The 19,420-nt window shown below is 47.1% G+C and overlaps 1 protein-coding gene across 4 annotated transcripts in view; it reads right to left on the bottom strand.

The window, feature by feature from the left end:
• KDM5C (lysine demethylase 5C) overlaps nt 1-19,420 on the bottom strand; it is a 1,076,337-nt gene that overhangs the window by 998,251 nt on the left and 58,666 nt on the right. For all 4 annotated transcript variants that reach the window (XM_069645250.1, XM_069645251.1, XM_069645253.1 and 1 more), the window contains exon 2: nt 7,644-7,721. In XM_069645250.1, the coding sequence (XP_069501351.1) occupies nt 7,644-7,721 (78 nt within the window). The remainder of the gene's footprint in view (nt 1-7,643; nt 7,722-19,420) is intronic.

The following is a 19,420-nucleotide window of genomic DNA, read 5'->3' as shown; positions in this document are numbered from 1 at the left end:
ATTATTATTAAGCTTGGACTTTTGAACTTGCAACAGAACTTTTACAGAGCCTTACCTGAATAGTCAAGCTTACCTGAACTCCCATCAATCCTCAATCCAGTGAAGTAACTGGGTTTCAACACGCCCCTGCATCAGAAGCAGGATGGAGAGCTCATCCTTCCTGACCCTAAGCCTTAGGGCCTAAGGTGAGACTTCACAGGGACTCGTGGAAGGGTATCGTGGAGGGTTGGAAGAGAGTGGGAGGCTTCAGCATAACTCAGTCAGTAGGTAATACTCCCTTTTCACGCACAGGGGAATATTCCTGCGAGCCAGAGAAGCCAGAGTAGAGGGGCCCTTCCTGTCCATCTTCAGAGTCCTGCGCTTCACCATTGAAGAAGCATCAGCACTCGAAGCCAGACCTGCGCCTCCGTGGGAATCAGGTGAGCGTTACAGCTGGCTCCCGGTGGATGATCCCGAGGCCTCTTTAGAAAAGGAAGGCAGTAACCTTGGGATACTGTTTCCAGTGCCCAAACATCTGAAGTAATGCCCTGCCATTCGTTCAGATGCCGAGAGATTCTGCCTCCCACCGGGGTCTTGTGGGCTAAGGCCTCAGAGTGGCTTAGAGGCGGCTGCAGCAGCGGATGAGGGCAAAGATGCCACTGCTGAGGCCGATTTAGCACTCCTTCCTCGTCCACCACGAGGGAATTTCCTTTGTCCTTTCTGTACAGCCTGTCCTTTTCCTCTACCAAAGGAAGAGTAGTAACGAAAAGAACCTCTCAAGGAAGATGAGCCCGAATAAGGTTGCCGAGTTTGCCGAATGGAGGCACTAAGGGACTAAGTCGCTGCCCTGGAGGTCTGCAGCTTCTGCAAGCTTTCGTCCGCTTTGCTGCCGAACAACCTCGAGCCATCTAAAGGCATGTTGAGAAGCCTGGCCTGCACGTCCGGTGTAAACCCTGACTTACTCAACCACGCAAATCCGCACAGTGCCGTGCTTGCATCCATGGATCGGCTGATTTGTATTTGTTTTATTTATATAGCGCAGACCAGGCCCAAGGGCAAACAGGCGCATATCTTAGAAGAGCGTTACAGGCATGGATTGATTGATATTTTATTTCTATCGCGCTCGTACACAAGTGATTCAGAGCGCGACAAGGCGCGGGAGGGGAACAGGGGAGAACAAAACAGCGATCTTACTAGGCCCAGTGACATTGAGAATGCGCAAGTGCATAGGAGAGGGGGCAGGGGGAAAAGTGCATGGAAGGGGGAGAGGTGGAAAGTGCAAAGCAGAGGAGAAACAGATAAATAACAAATAATAAAGGCAACAAAGAGTGTTAATGCAGCCAGCAATTTGCAAGTACTAGGTTTAAGGCAGCAGACAAGGTAGGTCCGATAAGTGCAGGAAGAAAAAGGGGGGGGGGCTGTATGGGTACAGATACATACCTGAGTGCAAGGGGTGGCCCGGAGGCAGTGCGGGAGGGTGACAGGATGAGCAGGTACCTGGGCCCAAAAGACAGAGGGTGGCCAGGTGCAGGGTGCCAAGAGAGAACATATCAGCAGGGGAGAGGGGGAGCGAAGGCAGAAGAAAAGAGGAGGGTCTTGAGGTGCTTCCGGAACCGGAGATGTTTCTCCTCAGGTTTTAGAGTGGCAGGGAGGATGTTACGGAGGGAAGCCCCAGCCGAAGACAGCTCTAGCCCCAGCTAGTTTCTTAGAAAAACGACTGACCCTGAGTGAGTTGGAGGTAGAGGAGCGAAGAGCTCGAGAGGGGAGGTATTTGCGGAGAGATAGCTGAAGGTATTTTGGACCCAGGCCCCAGAAAGCCTTGTGGACAATGCAGAGGGTTTTGTATTTAATCCGTGCATCCACTGGGAGCCAGTGAAGAGATTTCAGAGCTGGAGAGATACGATCCCAGGGCTTGAGGCCAAGGACAAGTCTCGCAGTCCTGTTCTGGATTAGTTGCAGAGGGCGGAGAGTAGAGGCAGGTAGATTTAGAAAGAGGCGGTTACATGACATAGTTACAGTGGTTACAATAAATTGTGAACAAAATATACAATTAACGTTACCATTCAGAGTAACGAGCAGAAATATACAATTGACGTTACAGTTCCGAGCAACAAGAAGATCAGTAGTGGAGGAGCAAAGCATAACAGGGACACAGTGGTCCAGCCATGATCAGAAGAACTGTTAGCGAGATGCTGTCAGCAGTATCCAGCCCTTCTTGGAGACACACCCCCATCACCCCTTGCCATCCTTTAAACCATCCCTTGCAAACCTTATGCATCTCCCATCGAACGCTGCATAAAACCGGACCTGAATATCTTCAAGACAAACTAAAACCCTATCACCCCCCCACGCACCCTAAGATCGAGCTCAGCCGGCCTCCTAGTCAAACCGAAGACAAACACAGTCAGTTTAGGCGGATCATCATGCTCAGCCTTGGCCCCCACGATATGAAATTCACTCCCACCCCACATCTGCCTGAGCAAACTACTGAAAACCTGGCTCTAACCGGCGCGTGCTATACTATCCCAAAACAGACTAACAACAACTCAATGACACCAATCCAACAAACTACCTGATGCGAGAAATTGACAGCTAATAACTCCTATTATAAACTAGAAGGACAAACAGAATTAAACGAATAAAGTAGATCAAAGCAGTATAAGGGTTAATAAGAGTAAAACATACGGAAACAGTAGAGAGAGTTAAACAGCTGAAATGGACAGATTGCATGAGGAGTGAACGAAGTGAATGGCATGGATGATATAGTTAGAATTGATGAAGCAGGTGAAACAGATGAATGCGCCGAGTCAAAGAATGCATGAGTGGAAGAACAGATAGCTATATAGCGAATGAGTGTGGAAATCAAATGAATAAGTAAACTGGATGAGGGTATAGAATGGATGATCATGAGTGTGTAGAGCGGACGGGTGCGTAGAGCGGACGGGTGCGTAGAGCGCGGACGAGTGCATAAAACAGAAGAATGTGTGGAACAGATGAGCGTCAACCGAATAAGTGTGTAGAACAGATGAGTATGTGGAGCGGGTGAGTTTGTAGAGCATGTGACAACTCCAGGTCATATCTGCAGGTTTCCCAGGAGAGGCAAGTAAAGCGCATGAGTGTGTATAGGGGATGAACTCTGAAGTGCAGACAGTGTGTAGATCGCTGGAGAAGATAAATGTACAGACCAGACGAGTGTGTAGAGCGGATGAGTGTGTAGAGGGGGCGAATGCATAGTACGTGCAAGGGCATAAAGCAGATGAATGCCTGGAACAATGGAGCGCGTAGAATCGCGTGACGTATATAATATGGTTTGGAATGCAGAGAACGTTGAAAGAGCATATAACCCATCATATCAGACCACCACGCTTACTCTCTCCTTTACATCACCGCTCAACTAGAACACAGTGATACTATGACACCAATCGTTATAACTGTTCTCATACCAACATCCGCCGCTCACTCCACATCAGTCTAAGTAAACACTGCTGGTTACACACCCCCCAGCCAGGGGTTCTCCTCAGGCCTAACGCTGCCACATCCGGTCTGGATAAATCCTGCCAGAACTAACACATACTCCTGATCTCTCAACCACCTCACCTACAACTAGGAAGCACCTATTACACGAATACCGCATGAGCTGCACACATACCCGGTGCTCACACGCACCTTTGATTCCTCTACTTTCTCTACTGATCTGATCTTCGGTTCCCAAGGGCGTTCAACCTACCAGCTCCTTCAGACCATACCAATGGTATATAAGGCGCTATATAAATGCAAAATAATAACAATATTGAGAAAGCCTTCCCTTTCTTCGCCTTCTGGAATATGTGCAGCTGCCCCTTTAATACAGTCCCACAGGGTATGAGTAAACCTGGCTAGGGTATAGGTGACATTTGTGGACTTTAGGGCAATACTGCCCGAGGTAAACACCTTGCGGGCCCCAAGCGTCCACCTTCTTATCCTCTCTATCTGGGGGAATAGAGGGATAGGCTAACTGTCTAGAAGTTGCAGCCTGGATCGACAGGCTTTCAGGTGTAGGGTGTTTCCTGAGATAATCACGGTAGTTGGTAGATGGTCTACACTTTGTGGTAAAACTCCTATTAATAGCTGAACCAGACTCAGGAGTCTCCCAGTTAGCTTCTACCTTCCTTTGGAGGGCTCTATGGAAGGGTAGAACTGGGTCTTTTCGTGGATCCTGATCCAGGATGTCCGTCATATCATCCTGTTCGAAGGTTGGGGAGGCCCTGCTCCAACCCATGAATCCAGTCACCTTGTTCATAAGGTTCTGTTACGCTCACCTGGTCTCTGCAGATCCGTTGGGGCACGGTTGCAGCCCTCCTGGGGGTGAGGTCGCTCGGGTCCAACTTCACCCTCTGCGCTTATGTGGTGACTGGTGGTAATAGGTGATGCTGCTCGGGACTGCTCCTGAGTGGAGACTAGGGGGCGTGAGTATGCCAGCTTGTGTGCCTGATCCCCTTCCAGACCCCTTCTCCCAAACCGTGGTACCCGTGGGATGCGCTGTCCCTGGAAAGCTCACCTGTTGATTCGTTTTGGCGAGCACTCCGTCCTGCTGCTTCCGGCAGGGGAGCTTGTATAATCTGGACACAGTTCCTTCACTGGTCCCTTGCACGTGGTAGTCCAGTCCTGCTGCAACTAAGCCACTATACTTCAGGTAAGTGTTCCTGTTTGCCTTTGTCTTTCCTCGTCTGTTTTTGTTGTATTGTAAAGTTTGTTGTCTTGTATTGCTGTCTGTTCCACTTTTGATGTTTGCCCTTTTGCTTTCTTCCCTTGTAGGTAATGTTGCCGGCCCGGTAGAAGCTGCGGAGCTCGAGGCGACAGCCGGAGGGAATGAGGAACGAAGCTGCAGTGGTACAGTAGCTGGTAAATTGTTAACTAGGAGGCGCACCGGGTTCAAATGCGGCGCGGCCCTAGGACGGATGTTTTAACCTTGTCTTTCTTCTTATTCACAGGGTCCGAGTTCCTGGATGCGGAGTGCAGTGCTGTGGCATCAGGATCAAGATCCCTGGATGTCAGGAGATGAGTCTGCAGATGAAGCGATGAAGCAACGGTTGCCTGGAGGAGAGTATGCAGAACGCCTGGTTTCAAAGGTAAGTAAACTGGTCCAAGCGGCGGTGAGCGTCACGTTGCACGCGAGTGCACAGTAACGCAAAACACCGGCCTTAAGGATGGAGCAGCTTATATAGCTGAGCTTCTGAATCAACGCCCACTAGGTTCAGCCTGCCTGCCACACCCGAAGAGTCAGCACATGAAGACCAGGCCTAGGGAGCCACAACCGATGAGTCCGTACATGAGGATGTTCTCTGGAATAAAGGCGTTCAGCTCCTGGAACGTTCATGTAAAATAAAGGCACTCCTGCACTGAAATAAAGTGTTCCTGCTCACATCTCTATATGAGCCTGTGCCAAAGGTGCCAGGACCGAGTCCAGCCAGGACCCCTGTGTTTATAGGTCCCAAAGGGACACAAGTGAGTCAAGTGACCCATTGCCCCCATCACTAGATGGTGTGGTTTTTGTGTTCTGGGGCCTGTGGCCATGACAGGTTCCTGTGCCCTGAGAATCAGCGTGTTCTGAAGGGTCAGGTTTTGCAAACTCCAACACTGGTGAAGTATCAAGACCACTGGCAGAGGGCAGGGAGTCACAGAGGTCTTTCAACTTTGACTCAGGGTCAATTAGTTGCTCAGGAACTTCTCTAGAGCCACATTTGACTCCTAACAGAGAAATATCCTCCTCAGAGGCACTTTCCTCATCGAAAATAGAGGACATGGGCTTTAAAAAGTCAGACATCAGTACAGGTTTGTAGATTGTTTCTTGTACCGTAATTTGCCTCGAGGGATACGAAGGAACCGTCGAAGGCATCAACGGTTTCTTCGATGGAGATACCTTTGACTTCGAAGCGATCAGCTCAACAGTCTCAACGTTTTAGGTTTCTTCGACAGAACCGGGTATCGACTAGATTCCTGGGTCAAAGCCTTCGACGCCTTAGTGTCGGGTCAGGAATGTCGAGTCTTCGACTTACTACTTGCTGAAGTAGTTCTTGACACGCCTGCGTCGTCCAAGGGAGCGAACAAGGCTTTTGGGGGAGGGAAATGGGGGGGCGAGGCGGCGGTCTCAAAGATGTGCATCATTTCCACCCTGAAAGCATTCCACTTGCTGGGGGGATCCGACCTAGTCGAGTATCGTATAACCTCCATGGAGGCGTCTGATGATGAAGAGGGAGACCTCTGAAGTCTTTCCTTCGACTTCTTAGAAGAAGAAGTCGAAGAATGTCTGGACCGACTCCTCAATCGAGACCTCTTCAGATGTTTGTGCCGATTGGAGTCTCCAAAGAGCCCTTCAAAGCTTCCCGCCCCGCTGCCAATTTAACTTTTCCTTCGCGAAGAGCTTTTTCAGTCATACACTGACAGGAGCTGCAGTTGTCGGTTCGATGGTCTTTACCCAGACACCAAAAGGCAAACATGGTGAGGGTCTGTGATGGACATTTTTGCCCCACTGTCATAACACTTTTTGAAACCCGATTTAGGGGTTGAATGGGTAGATGAAGGACATTTTTTCTTTAGGAAAAAACAAAGCGCGCCATTGTCTCGAAGCGAAGCTCTGAAAAACGGAACTGAAGCCAATGGGCGCTGCACAAGCTATTTGTACTACTGGTGATGTCGACACGCCACAACGGCCCTCGAGGGACATATACATCATAACGTCGTGCACAGTGCCCTTTGCCGAAAAAAGAATTCCAAGCAGCGAAGCTGGCGAGAAATGACCATCATAGATGAGGAATACGTGGGAGGACAATCCATACGAAATGTGAAACCGTTTTTTCTTATACCGAGGATTCCCAGCCTGACGGGGAATATTCATGAGCATGTGAATCCATGGCGAACACAAGCTCCGCTGATGGTTACGATGCAGGCATTCGAGGCAAAGGTGGTGGGGACCCCCCGTAGGATACATATGACATGAACCGTTTATGCTCTGGTAAATTTGACAGGACTGGAAAAAAGCAGGTGGTAAAGCCAGCAGGTCTACCCTGTGGCCGATCCTGACCGCATGGAATAAACGACTAAAATATGAGGCTTGAGTCGGGTCTCAGGGAAGGCAGGGCAAATGTTATGGCCCTGAAGATAAAAGGACAATGTAGGACTACATTATTTGCATATTTGTTCCAGCAGCAAATTGAGTTTAAAGTGGGAGAATGTCCTTTATTTATGAAAAAAGACAAGCTCTGTGTGGGTGATTTTCTACATTGCACTTTTATCATGCGACCACCATCCGATCAAGTCTCTGGGACTTCGAAAACTTATGCACCAAACATCTCAGCAGAATATTTTCATTTAGTCCAATAAAACATATCAAAACTTTGCTTGAACCATCCAAATTCTCCAACTCCCCCTTCCACCCATTCCTATACATAACAATCCAACAAAAATATATCAACACTAAACAAATCACTCCTTTTCAAGGCTCCTCACACACTGATAAACCATCATGTCATCAAAGGCAGAATATGCAAACTCACTGCTTGCAAATGCTTTCACTGAGGGAACAAGTACACTTATCCCAATGCAGCACCTCTAACCTATGCCAAAGGGCAAGCAAGTACACCCCTGCTCACACATGCACTTTGCCCAATAACACAGTTGGCACTCACCTCCAGCTCATTGAGTCTCTGTATGCGTGGAGTGAAGTGGAAGTTATCAACCTCTACAGCAAAGGGAGGCTGCCAGTCCTGAAAGAAAGAGCAGGTTACAGTCACTAGACAACATTCACAAGGTACCTTGGTGCTTACCGACAACACACATGTGAACGTCTAAGAGGTGGCACACATTACAAATTGTTGAGCACTATGTACCAACAGAGAACATTATCCACAGCTTGTATGAGAGTGGGTTACCTAGGAAGCTGTGGCAGATACCCTTGCTGGAGAACAACTGTCAACTGTTTGCTTCTGCAGCAAGAAACCATGCCCCGATTTATAAATTTGCCACTGGGGTTAGACTATAGAAGGGGTCTGCAACCTTTGGCTCTCCAGATGTTTTGAACTACGATTCCTGAACATTGAATGTTCTGGGTATGTCGGATGGGAGTTTTAGCCCAAAACACCTGAAGAGCCAATAGTTGCATACCCCTGGACTATAGATACCATTTCCATTTTTAGTTTGGGTTATTAGGTGGCGCTTTACTCTACCTATGAGCCGAAACTATTGCATTACAGTACAGATGGTGGACATGAGGAGGGACACAAAGCTTGTAGGCGTTTGGTTATTTCCTTACCCATTGACTGCCGACGGCCATGCTAATTCCTATGGCCAATCCCACCCAGTTCCTGCCCCTCCACTTCCAAAACCCCTCTTGATGGGAACTCTTTGATGTTGCTTTAATCAAGGCTTCCTTTCAAACGTTGCACTCGGAGTGCCTGCCAGTGTTTTTTTTAAAGCAGTCAGAGTTGATGACTTAATTTGAGCTATAAACTCACTACTGCTGTATTAATGTCTTAACCAGGTCTACCTTCAATTTATAAGCAGCATGCATGCTGTTCACTGAAGTCCTGTTAAAAACCAGCAAGGGCAAAAGCAACAGCTTTGGCTTGTGTACAAGTATTGGACATTTGCCAGGCACTGCTATTAAATGACCAGGTACTTCCACCATTTTGCAACTGCTACCATCAATAGCCAATTAATACCACTATGGCAGTGTCTGGCAAAAGTATTTCCCAAGCCTGAACTGTTGGCATTGCCAATGCTTGTTTCCATTAGTTCTGGCATCTGAATGAAGGTAGAAAGGGCTAAAGAAGTTAGAGAAACTTCCAAGTTTCCCCTTTGCAAACAACATGGGGATTGTCACTTATCCACCTTGTTGAATAAGTTCTGTTGCTTTTCGGTCCTTTTTTTTCGCTACAATCCACTTCCAGATGGCCTGCTCACACTCTGCGGCAATGTAGATTATTACCTGCCTCGCTGAACAAATATTAAGGATGTAACGACTTCCATCTAGGAGAAAAACATGGTTTCTACTGTTCATACACTAATGGAAAAACATTTTCCATTTTAAGAATTTACATCTTCTGGTGATAAGTCAAGCCTAGGAGGTAGCTATTTTGAAAATGTTCCCTTTCTTTAAGCAATCATGTTATACATTTTGCCAACACAGTTCCCCAGGCTGCTTCAAGATACGTAATCATAGGCTCGGTACTAAAAGAACGGCGCTAACATTAGGGCAATGAAACAATGAAGGGATCCATTTTGAGGCCCACTGAAAGCTCTAACAAAGATTTTAAGCACGATCAGTCATTCAACAAGATGTACTTATAGAGAAGATCATGGGAGATCTTTTCGATGACCTTTACTTTGACGCTACTTGGGGCGATAACAAAACGTTTTTCTATGTTCTATGTTGACGACAGAGGTTGCACTGGACCAAATATGTTAATACAGCCATAAAGAAGGTGGATTCAATCGTATAAAGAAGTGCCATTTGATAAAACCTCAGAACATTGGATTGGGCTTAGCAAGCCTAAAAACAGTTTGACCTGCTTTATTTTGTCATGGATGCAGGGGCGTTACAGCAAAGGCAGGAAGGCAAACATATAAAGGTTTAGTATAATCAAGGAACTGGCGGTGTGCGAGCTGTGTGTTTTGTGGACAGTATCTACAGGAGACTCTGCGCTGCTGGATCCTTGCCTGACCTGGAAAGTCCATTTTCTCTGCCTATTCACTGGAGGTGGTGCACCTTAACAAAAAGCTCACACCGAGCACGTGCGAACGGTGTGATTTGTGTTTGGTAATTGGGCAGTGGTCAGCGGTCCCAAGCACCATACATCCATTCCATGACAACTCTATCGGGACTTGCACGCGCGGCGGTGAAGCAGCAACTGCTGAGTTGAGTAACAAGTTACTTACCTGTAACTATTGTTCTTCAGCATGGGTCTGGCATGGATTCACACGCTCATGAATATTCCCCGTTGTCAGGCTCTGAATCCTCTGTAAAAAGAAAAAAAAATGTTCACTTTCAAACTTCATTCCTCCCTTAAACCAATCACTGTCCTCTGGGTCATACTGCCCCAGCCAATGGCAGTCCTTTCCCTAAGCACCTCCTCTGACAGCCATCTTCAGATTTGGTAAGAAAGTAAAGTGGCAGTATGACCAAGAAGAGCCATGGAGGGGAAGGAGGGAGGGTTTGCATGTGAATCCATGCCAGACCTGTGCTGGAGAACAATAATTACAGGTAAGTAACTTGTTCCTTCTCAAGCATGGGGTCCGGCATAGATTCAGATGCTCATGAACACAGCATTACACAACCACGGGAGGGGGCAAGGCTCAACAGAAGCAATTTGCTCTTACCTCAGACTCACCTCAAGCGAACAGGTTACACAGCACTGCTTGGCCGACTCTGTACTCTTCCCTGGAATCCCTGTTGATGCAGTAGAACCTCATGAAGGTGTACATGGACCTCCACGTAGTAGCCCTGCAGATGTCCAGCAGGGGCACACCAGCCAGGAATTCCATCGTCACAGCGATCGCTCTGGTGGAGTGGGCTCTCGGACAGCGGTCAGTTTGCAAACCGATGACAGAGCATGATGCAGCCGGAGAGCCACCTTGAGATGGAAGCCTTGGACAAGGCCTTGCCATGGTTCACAGGACCAAAGTTCACATTCACGAACAGCTGTGAAGTTGAAAACTCTTTGTGCGTGCCACATAGAACTTCATGGCACGAGCAACAAACAGCGAGTGCAAGGCCCTCTGAGCCAGATACAAAGGTTTCGGGAGGGTGGGGAGGGATCAGAGGGGGGGCTAGGGGGACAGGTAAAGGTTTGTTGAGGTGAGTGTGAAAGAGGCGTGTGCCTGCAGCACCACCCTCTATTCGTGGAAAGTCCGGTATGGCTGTTTGCAGGATAGGGTCTGTATCTCATCCACCCTCCTTGTGAAGGGGATGCCCAACAAGGAAAGGCGTTTTCCACAAGAGGAACTTGAGATTGGCCTGATGCATAGCCCCCCCGCCCCCATGAGCTTCGTTGGAACCACGTCGAGTTCCCACGCTGAGGCAGGCGCCTTAACCGGCGGGAAAGGTCTTGACTGACGGCCCAGAACCAGCGACAATTCCTGTGCTTCCCTGGAGAGCACCGGTGATCGAGTGCCCCCTTGTTTCCTGGTGTAGAATATTTTGATGGTGTTGTCTGAAGATCCTCACCACCTTTCCCCTTCAGAGACAAAAGGAACAACTTAAGGGCCCAAAACACTGTAGCTCCAGGATGTTGATATGGAAATCCTTCTCCGGCAGCCTCAGGCCTCTGGAGTGCAGATGTTCAGTGTGTGATCCACAGCCTTCCAGGGAAGCGTCCGTCGTGACAGTTTCCTGGAATGGAGGGTTCTGAAACCCCATGCTATGGGCAATGTTGGAGCTGTCGCCTCACCACCTTATTGCCCGACGGAACTCGTCGTCCAGAAATATCTTGTCCACAAAGTTTCCGGACATTTGTGCCCATCGAGCATCCAGGAACTCCTGAAGAGGTTGCATATGTAACCTGTAGAGTCGGACGAGGTAGAGGCAGGACATCATGCTGAGCAACGACTTGATGGTGCGCACTGTGGTCATCTTCATCGACAACAGCTGCTGCACCATCCCCTGAATGGCCGCTACCCTCTCCTCTGAGGGTGATGCGAGACGTGGCATGTATCCAGTCTGGCCCCCAGGAACAGCACATTCTGCGATTGTCTCAAGCAGGACGTTGGATAGAATCCAAGATCCGCCAGCAGCTTGACGGCCGTCTATGGGTGTCCAACGGCCGACTCTTGCGAGCAAGCCCGGATGAGCCAGTCGTCGAGGTACGGGTAAACAAAAGTAAAGTGAGCGTGGGTTGCAGGAGATAGCCCCGCAGCATAGCAAAAGAAAAAAAATTAAAATTAAAAAAGGAAAGGACCATGCGGCGCCGGTTCCTGATCACAGAAGTGACAAAGCCAGACAGAATAGAAGGTAAGTAAGGGGGTGGCAGGGGTGTGTTGGCAGGGTGGGTAGGGGTTTGGACACTTCGGGAATGTTCAGGGGAGAAACGACCAAATATTATTTCGAACAAATAATCTTCAGTTGTTTCTCCCTCGAACATTTCATCTGCTGTAAAACAACCCCAAATCTTCTTTCTTACTAAGAAGTATCTGGAGTAGACTCTGGAGCCCCAGAGTTGCTGGGGAACCAGCTCTATCGCCCCTTTTTGTAACATGGGCCGTATTTCCTCCAAGAGCTGAGGGATGTGTTGCTCCCGACGGGCCACCGGCGGGATCCGCAAACACCTGTGATGAAATTCCAGGGTATGTCCCTGGGCGAGAGCGTCCAGCACCCATCTGTCGGTGGTGATCTTTTCCGACGCACTGACTAACTTCGTCAGCCGGCCTCCCACTGGGGTGCACAGGTGGGGTCCGATGTCATGGCCAGTTCAGGCTTGCCTCGGCGCCCTGCACAGCTGCCATCAACAATGCTGTCCTCTTTGTCCCTAGGCCTGGGAACGGCCTCTGTGGGCTTCCTGGGTCGTGGATCTGGAAGGCTGGCGGTGCGAGGAGGTGAAACCTTCAGAAGACCTGCCTGACTTTACTCTGGAGGAATAAAAGGAATAGTGGTGCTGTTGGAGGGTGGGAGGGCATGGGCCATCTCCGTATCAGTCTTGACGGCCTGCTGAGACTCATTGATGACCTTACCGAAAAGGTTATCTCTGTTGAAAGGCATGTGCAGTACCTTTGTTTGGACCTCCTGGCGGAAATTCATGGCCTTCATCCAGCCTTGGCGACGAAGGAAGACACTGTTCCCCCATCTGCCGGAACCCTGTGTCTGCAACGTCCAGCAGCACTCCCTGATGGCATGATCCAACGCTACTGCTCCCTGCAACGAACTCCAGAATCAGACCCAGCTTGTACCAAAGCTCCCTGTCGTACCTGGCTAAAATTGCCAGTGCGGTGGATGCCTTGATGGTGGACACCACAGTGTAAATCACCTTCCTCCCCATGGCATCCAACTTCTTACCCTCACTGTCTGGAGGGACCGACGACGAGGACAGGTTAGACAATTGCTTCCTCGCGGTCGCCGAAAACCCCAATGGTTGCGACCTTAGGCACTTGGGTGCAGATTCCGGTACACAGTACTTTTTACTTTTTAATCACTATGATGGTGTACAAGTTTGTTAAAGAATATGCGGGCTACTCACTAAAGGGAATACTTACCTTGTATCGTCAATGGTTTACCCTGGTTTTAGTTTATGGGTTAGAAGCCATTTCTATTTCTGACCTTTCCTTCCTAGATAGGATTGAAGGCCTTTTTTGGCGTACCATTTTAGGGGTACCCCGATCATGTCCCATCCAATATATTAGGGTGGAACTCGGCCTACAGTCCTTGGGATCCATTGTGAGACAACAACGTGGCATCCTTAATCTAAAAGCAATGTGCCACCCAGAGAGTGAGTTGCTACAAATTATTGGAACAAATGCAGCTAAAATTGATGTCTATTTCTAGGAGCAAATACTTGTCTATCTGCAGTAAATACTTCAAAGAATTGCAGTGGGTGGCCGATATGAAATCAATGTGTTTTTTTTCCGCTATTAAAAAAGCATTCAAAGCAAAAGCAAAGAGAGTTGACTGGGAAATGAATTTTATCCGCATGTATGAATTGAAAAATGTTAAATATAGTGAATGGATTGTGCATGACTATTATAAGCCTCAAAGATATTTAATACGATGTCCTGGCCCATTGGTACGGAAATTTATACTCTTAATGCGCACCAATCAACTTCCGGTGAAGTCTACCTTTGGTTCCCAGTGGAAGATCCCTGAAAAAGAGAGATACTTTCGAAAGTGTCTGGATTCTGATGAACTTGAGACCATTAGACATGTACTAACTTCATGTCCTAAAAGACGCAATTATTATAGGTTATATTATGGCCGATTTGTTCACAATATGAATTATATACAATCGGAGGCATTCTGGAGATGGTGCTTGAATGTGCAGTCAGAGGCAATCTATATAGCTCTATATAGAGTATGGAAAACATTTCCATCCAGAAATAATGAAAGTACTAACGGCAAATAGGTGACCACATGTGATAACGATTTAAGGAAACTACCATCAATTTCTCTGTAATGAACAAATAATATCTTGTAAATGTATTTTACATTGAACCCTAGCACTGAAGTATGAAGGAGTGAGTATTTATTCTGGTTTTTAACTATTTTATTTTTGTATAATTAGTTAGTGTGATTGGAATGAATGTAAATTTGTAAAGTTTTATGAACTGAATAAATAAATACTTTTTCTCCAGCCTATCCCGCTTGGCTGGAGCCGTGCAAAGGTTCTTCAAGTGTGCTAGGCCCTCTTCCCAAACATCCTCCATGAGGGGCACCGCCATGATCGGCTTCCTCTTGGCTTCAACACCTCTGGTACTGGAAACCTTCCTTCCTGGTTTCTTCGGGCACGAGCTGGAACAGCTCAAAGGCTCTAGCGATCAGAGTGGAACGATCCCACCTTGTGTGGTGGGGACGCCCGAGGCTGTGGGGGCCTGCTGCGCGCTGCGACATACCCGTGCCTGGGCATGCTGGGGGAGATGGGACCCGACCTAGATGTGGAGGCTGAAACGGGGGTGTCAGATGGTGCTTTCTTTTCTTCGTCGGTGGTTGGTCGGGCACCATTGGAACAGGCCCTTGTGGCATCCTCTTCTGGATCTCTGACACCAAGGTGTGGATGGTTGAAAGGATGTTCAGAGACACATCCCGCGGTGGAACTGGCGTGATCGGAACAGTAGGTCCTCTTCCACGTCCTCGTTTTTCATGGCTTGGGCCACGGTCTGAAACTGATCCGGGGCCTCCTTGCCACCCCCCTTTTTTTCACCCTGAGGGGCTGTAACCGGGTTGTGAGGCGGTGTACCCTTCTCCGGCGAGCTGGCACACCTGGTCAAAGTCATCACGGCAGCCTCGGAGGGAGGGATACGTTCAACACTGTGGTGGCTAACTTCTCAGGGTCAACCTCTTTAGCTTTCGAGAGCAGCTGCCACTAGCTCCATCGTCGACAAAGACTTTTCCTGTGCCACCTGGGCCTTCTTGGGCAGCTCAGACTTCTCTGTCCGTGGCTTCTCCCGCTGGTTGGACGACTTTCTCTTCGAGGAAGAGCTTGATTGCCAGCTGGCAATGGAGGCTGAGGGTGATGTCTATCGTGCACTGTTTGCTGTGGGACCCGCGTCCACTGCGACCCCAGTGGACCCGGACTTGCGGTGCTTGGCCTCATCATGAGTCCCCACAGATGAGGCGCCCTCACAGGACACTGAAGCACGCTCCTCGGACCGGCCGGCCTTGGGAGAAGCATGCCCCTGCTCCGAGCACAGGGCAGAGGCCTTGTCGTTCAGCCATGCCGCCAGACTACTGTTCCTGTCCTTCGCCTTATTGGAAAAATCAGCTGCATATCTCACAATCTCCTTCCTTGTGGTCTGGATGCAGGCAGTAGAGGCATTGCAGGTGCTTGTCCTCCACAAACATTTCGGAGCGCACACTTGGCAAGGCATAAAATAAGCAGTGTCACATAGCAATTTGCTATGCAATTCTGTCAGTTTGCTAATCAAGTGGACACTTGTTTAGCAAAGATAGCTATTTAAGTTGCCCTCTTCAATTAAAGCAGAGCTCGCACTGCATTCCTCCCTTACCTTCTGTGCTTTCTTCCCCCTCTTTTCTCTGTTCACTTCAAGTCCTAATAGAGAGAAAGTGCAGCTGTAATCATCACCTCCACTCTTAAGTGCCAAAGGCATGTGTGGGAGTGCTAGGCAAGAATTTATTTTTATAATAATTGCAAGCCAGAAATAAATCGGGATGCTACTTTTATTAAGCATTCTATATGCTGTCTGGCAAAGACCAGTATGTGTCAACTTTATATATTTTTTTAAAAAACAGTCATGCCATTCCATTACTAAAACGTAGGGTATTACATAATGCATGATTAGAGTATTCTACTGTAGAACACTACATCCTCTCCATGCTTGACAGTAAAGTGTAGGTTAGTGCATCTAAAATGTGTGTCAACTATATTTCATTTTGTTGGGAAAGATGCATCAGATTGATGAGTGACACTTTTGAAAATGTACATGATCGGATACTTTTGAGGGCAAACCTAGTTCTGTAATCTGCCGGTTGCATACATCTTGCAACTGGTGTTCAACCCATGCGCGAACCCATACTCCCCGACATTCCATATTCTCACCCAGTTGCTTTATACCAGGTACCCTGAAATTGAGATGACCACAAACTACAATATTCCATCTAGTTTGCCCAGTTCTCTGCCTGCTAAGCAATCCACTCTACGAAGTCTGCTTCTATCCTTGTACAAAATGAACAAACAAAGCGAACTAGATGCTTACATAAAACTAGTGATCAAAAATTCCATCCAATCTGTACATCGTCAATACCAAACACTGTAGTTAGCCTCCAGAGCTCGCTTTGCTTTATGATTATGACTACATTATATATGCAGGATACAGCCAGCCAAACTGTTTTCAGAGACTTTTTTAATTATATCTATGTATTTGTGTCCATTCATGCAGCCAACCTTTTACATTTTATAGACACTCAGCTGTGGCTCACAAAGTATTTTCACCCACTCGCATAGTTGAGTAAATGTGATGAAAGGCCAGTTGCATCTGCAAGAGATGTTTGCAATAAATGTCAGACAAAAGTTTCACTCTGCATGGCTGGCTTATGGGTAGCATCAGTGTGCCAAACTAAGCGGGTCACATTTTTAAATTTGTTGTCCTCCATTGCTATGGGTCGAGTGCATTTCTCTTAGGTTGAATAGGGAAACTAAGTTACCAGACTTGCAGGTCTAGCTGAATTATAAGGAATTTGCAAGGCCCGATTCTCCTAATGTCTTATTTTACCGGTATGCAAAACAGCTGCATTGTTGCTCATTTCATGTCTTGGGTACTAATAACTTCTGATGACATTAACAATATTATTACAAAATTGCTAATCTAATTGGTCTGTTTGCTAATCAAAAAACTGTTTATTAGCAAACTCTGCTAATCAATTTTTTGAAAGCTAATTTATGCCTTGCTTTGTGCAGGGCTTTAAGAGGGATCTTACTTCTTTCTTCTCCTCCGTCATGGTTGGAGGGTGCAAAGTCGGCCCTGATGGCCTTCTGGAAACTTCGCCCTTGAGGAGTGCTGAACTTCACAGAAAACAGATCCCCGCTGTCGGCAGATGGAAAAAAAGAGCACACAGGCTCTTTTCAAAAATAAAACCTTTTTCTGCAACAAAAACAAAAACGTAGATCGAAAGGATCAAAATCAAGGACTCCCAACACTGGAGTGTGCAGTAAAAATCTGAAGATGGCTTCCAGAGAAGAGGCTGCCATTGGCTGGGGGCAGTATGACCCAGGGAACAGGTATTGGTTTATGGGAGAAATAGTTTAGTTTGTAAGTGAAACAGTTTTTTTTCCTTTTACCGAGGATTCCCAGCCTGAATACAGGGAATATTCATGAGCATGTGAATCCATGCCAGACACCATGCTGGAGAATACATCCTTACTAACAATTTTGGAAGTTCTAAATCACGAGAAACTGCATATGGCTTACGCAGTGGAGGGGACGTTAATACACTGAACATTCGCCCTCGAACTGATGAGATGTTGGTTGCTGTAGGAACGCCCATCCTGCCCTCGCCTCTAGAAAATGGTGCCGTTTTAGATGCTGTATCAAATGCTGCCCCATCAAGAACAGCTAAAGAGAAAAATGCATTTAAATCCAAAAAGCCATACCAAACTCCGATGTTGGTTCTTTTTGGGCTGGAGTTAGTTGAGGGGGGAATACATGGGGTTGTCGCACCTGGCCCATTTTCTCCTGCTTGCGGCCAGGGCTTGTCGGGCTACCGGTTGGAAGAGGATTCCCCTGCCAGGGAAAATGGAATTACAGCTGCCCTACATGGTAGTATGGGGTTAGAATGTGAATAGAGTGGTTTCTGTGCCAGATATGCATTGGGGTGAGATGTCTGGCAAGTTTGGAGGGTAGGTGCCTGTATTGAGAGAGGTGCGTGGAGGGAAGGTTTGCCCCTCCCTCAATCAGGGAACCTCGCCTCGGAAGGAACGTTTATTGGACTGGCATACCCAAGATCAGACTTTTTGGAGGCAAGAGGTAGGGGGGGCAGGGTTGGGACAAAACCGCACAGACAGGAAGTTTGAAGCGTCTCATAACAGGGGGAATGGGGTGGAGGGCCAGAGTTGAGGGGGATGGGAATGTGCAAATACTGTATGGGATTATATAGTGGGCCGTGTTTGGTCTTCCCGCATCGTTTTTGTTATGTAAAAAACTGTTCTGATAAAAACTTGAATTGGAGAAAAAGTAAATTAATAACTTATTTTTAAAAGGGGCAGCGGATGCTTGGGCAACTTGGTAGTTGCACTATCCTTCTCTCACCCCAACTGGATGCTCGCTCAAGTCAGTTTCTCATGATCAAGACATTAATATCAAATAGACTAGACTAGCATAGCACTGGCCGCTGCCACAAGTAGTATATTGGTAGTCTGGATGAAAACCTGCCCTTCTTAATCAGACAATTAGTTAAAAAACATGACAGCCATACACAAGCTGGAAACAGATATTCAAACACTTTACAATTCAAAGTGTGGACCCAAAGATGTATGGGCAGAGTATCACACCTACTTAAGTCAATTTATGTGAGAGGTTGGTGCCGATTAATACAGTCTGATTAATGTACCTGTAGTGGAATCCATGTTACACTGATGACATTTGCTACTGAGTAAGATCCATTTTACTCCACAAAGCATCAACACAGTTGTTTTACATACCTGCCTTAAATACTTCACTTTCGTGCTCTTTGTGATTGATCACCAAGTGAGGCTGAAGAGAAGGGGTGGGAGAAGTTTGTTGTTGGGGATTATTTTTTTTAGGATATTATGATCAGTGCTCCAGATAAGATTTTGAAGTGGGAGTATTTTACGCATGATTTTTCAAATTAGAGTGTAAATGCAATTTCAAGAGAGTAAAAATTAGTTTTCTCCTCTGCAAGAGAGTAAAACTTATCCAACACATACGTTATGGGTATGAACACATTTTAAAAGGGTGCGTGCTTTATTGTGTTGCTCGCTTAGCTGTCACAGATTTGGTCTTTCAGTTGGAAATTCACCATCATGCATAAGAAGGCTATGCTGCTGACAAAAGAAATGCTACATTGCCATCTAGTGGTGGAAAGTATGTTTTTAATGAATAAATCAAAGCATACACAGTACATAGTACAAAATGAAATGGTCCGTATTTGCCATATTTACATGCGTAAAAGGGCAAGATACGCACGTTAACTGGTAGGCTGATTATAATTAATATTAGGTTTTATATAATTTGGTTGTGGTTGGTTAACTACTATGCTTATTTGAGGCAAAGGGCTTTAGAAATAATAAAA

This window comes from Ambystoma mexicanum, chromosome 2p, assembly GCF_040938575.1.
Source record: "Ambystoma mexicanum isolate Mex_15411 chromosome 2p, UKY_AmexF1_1, whole genome shotgun sequence".
Taxonomy (NCBI): domain Eukaryota; kingdom Metazoa; phylum Chordata; class Amphibia; order Caudata; family Ambystomatidae; genus Ambystoma; species Ambystoma mexicanum.
The sequence above is the reverse complement of the archived record's forward strand: the minus strand, read 5'-3'. Positions and strand labels throughout refer to the sequence as shown.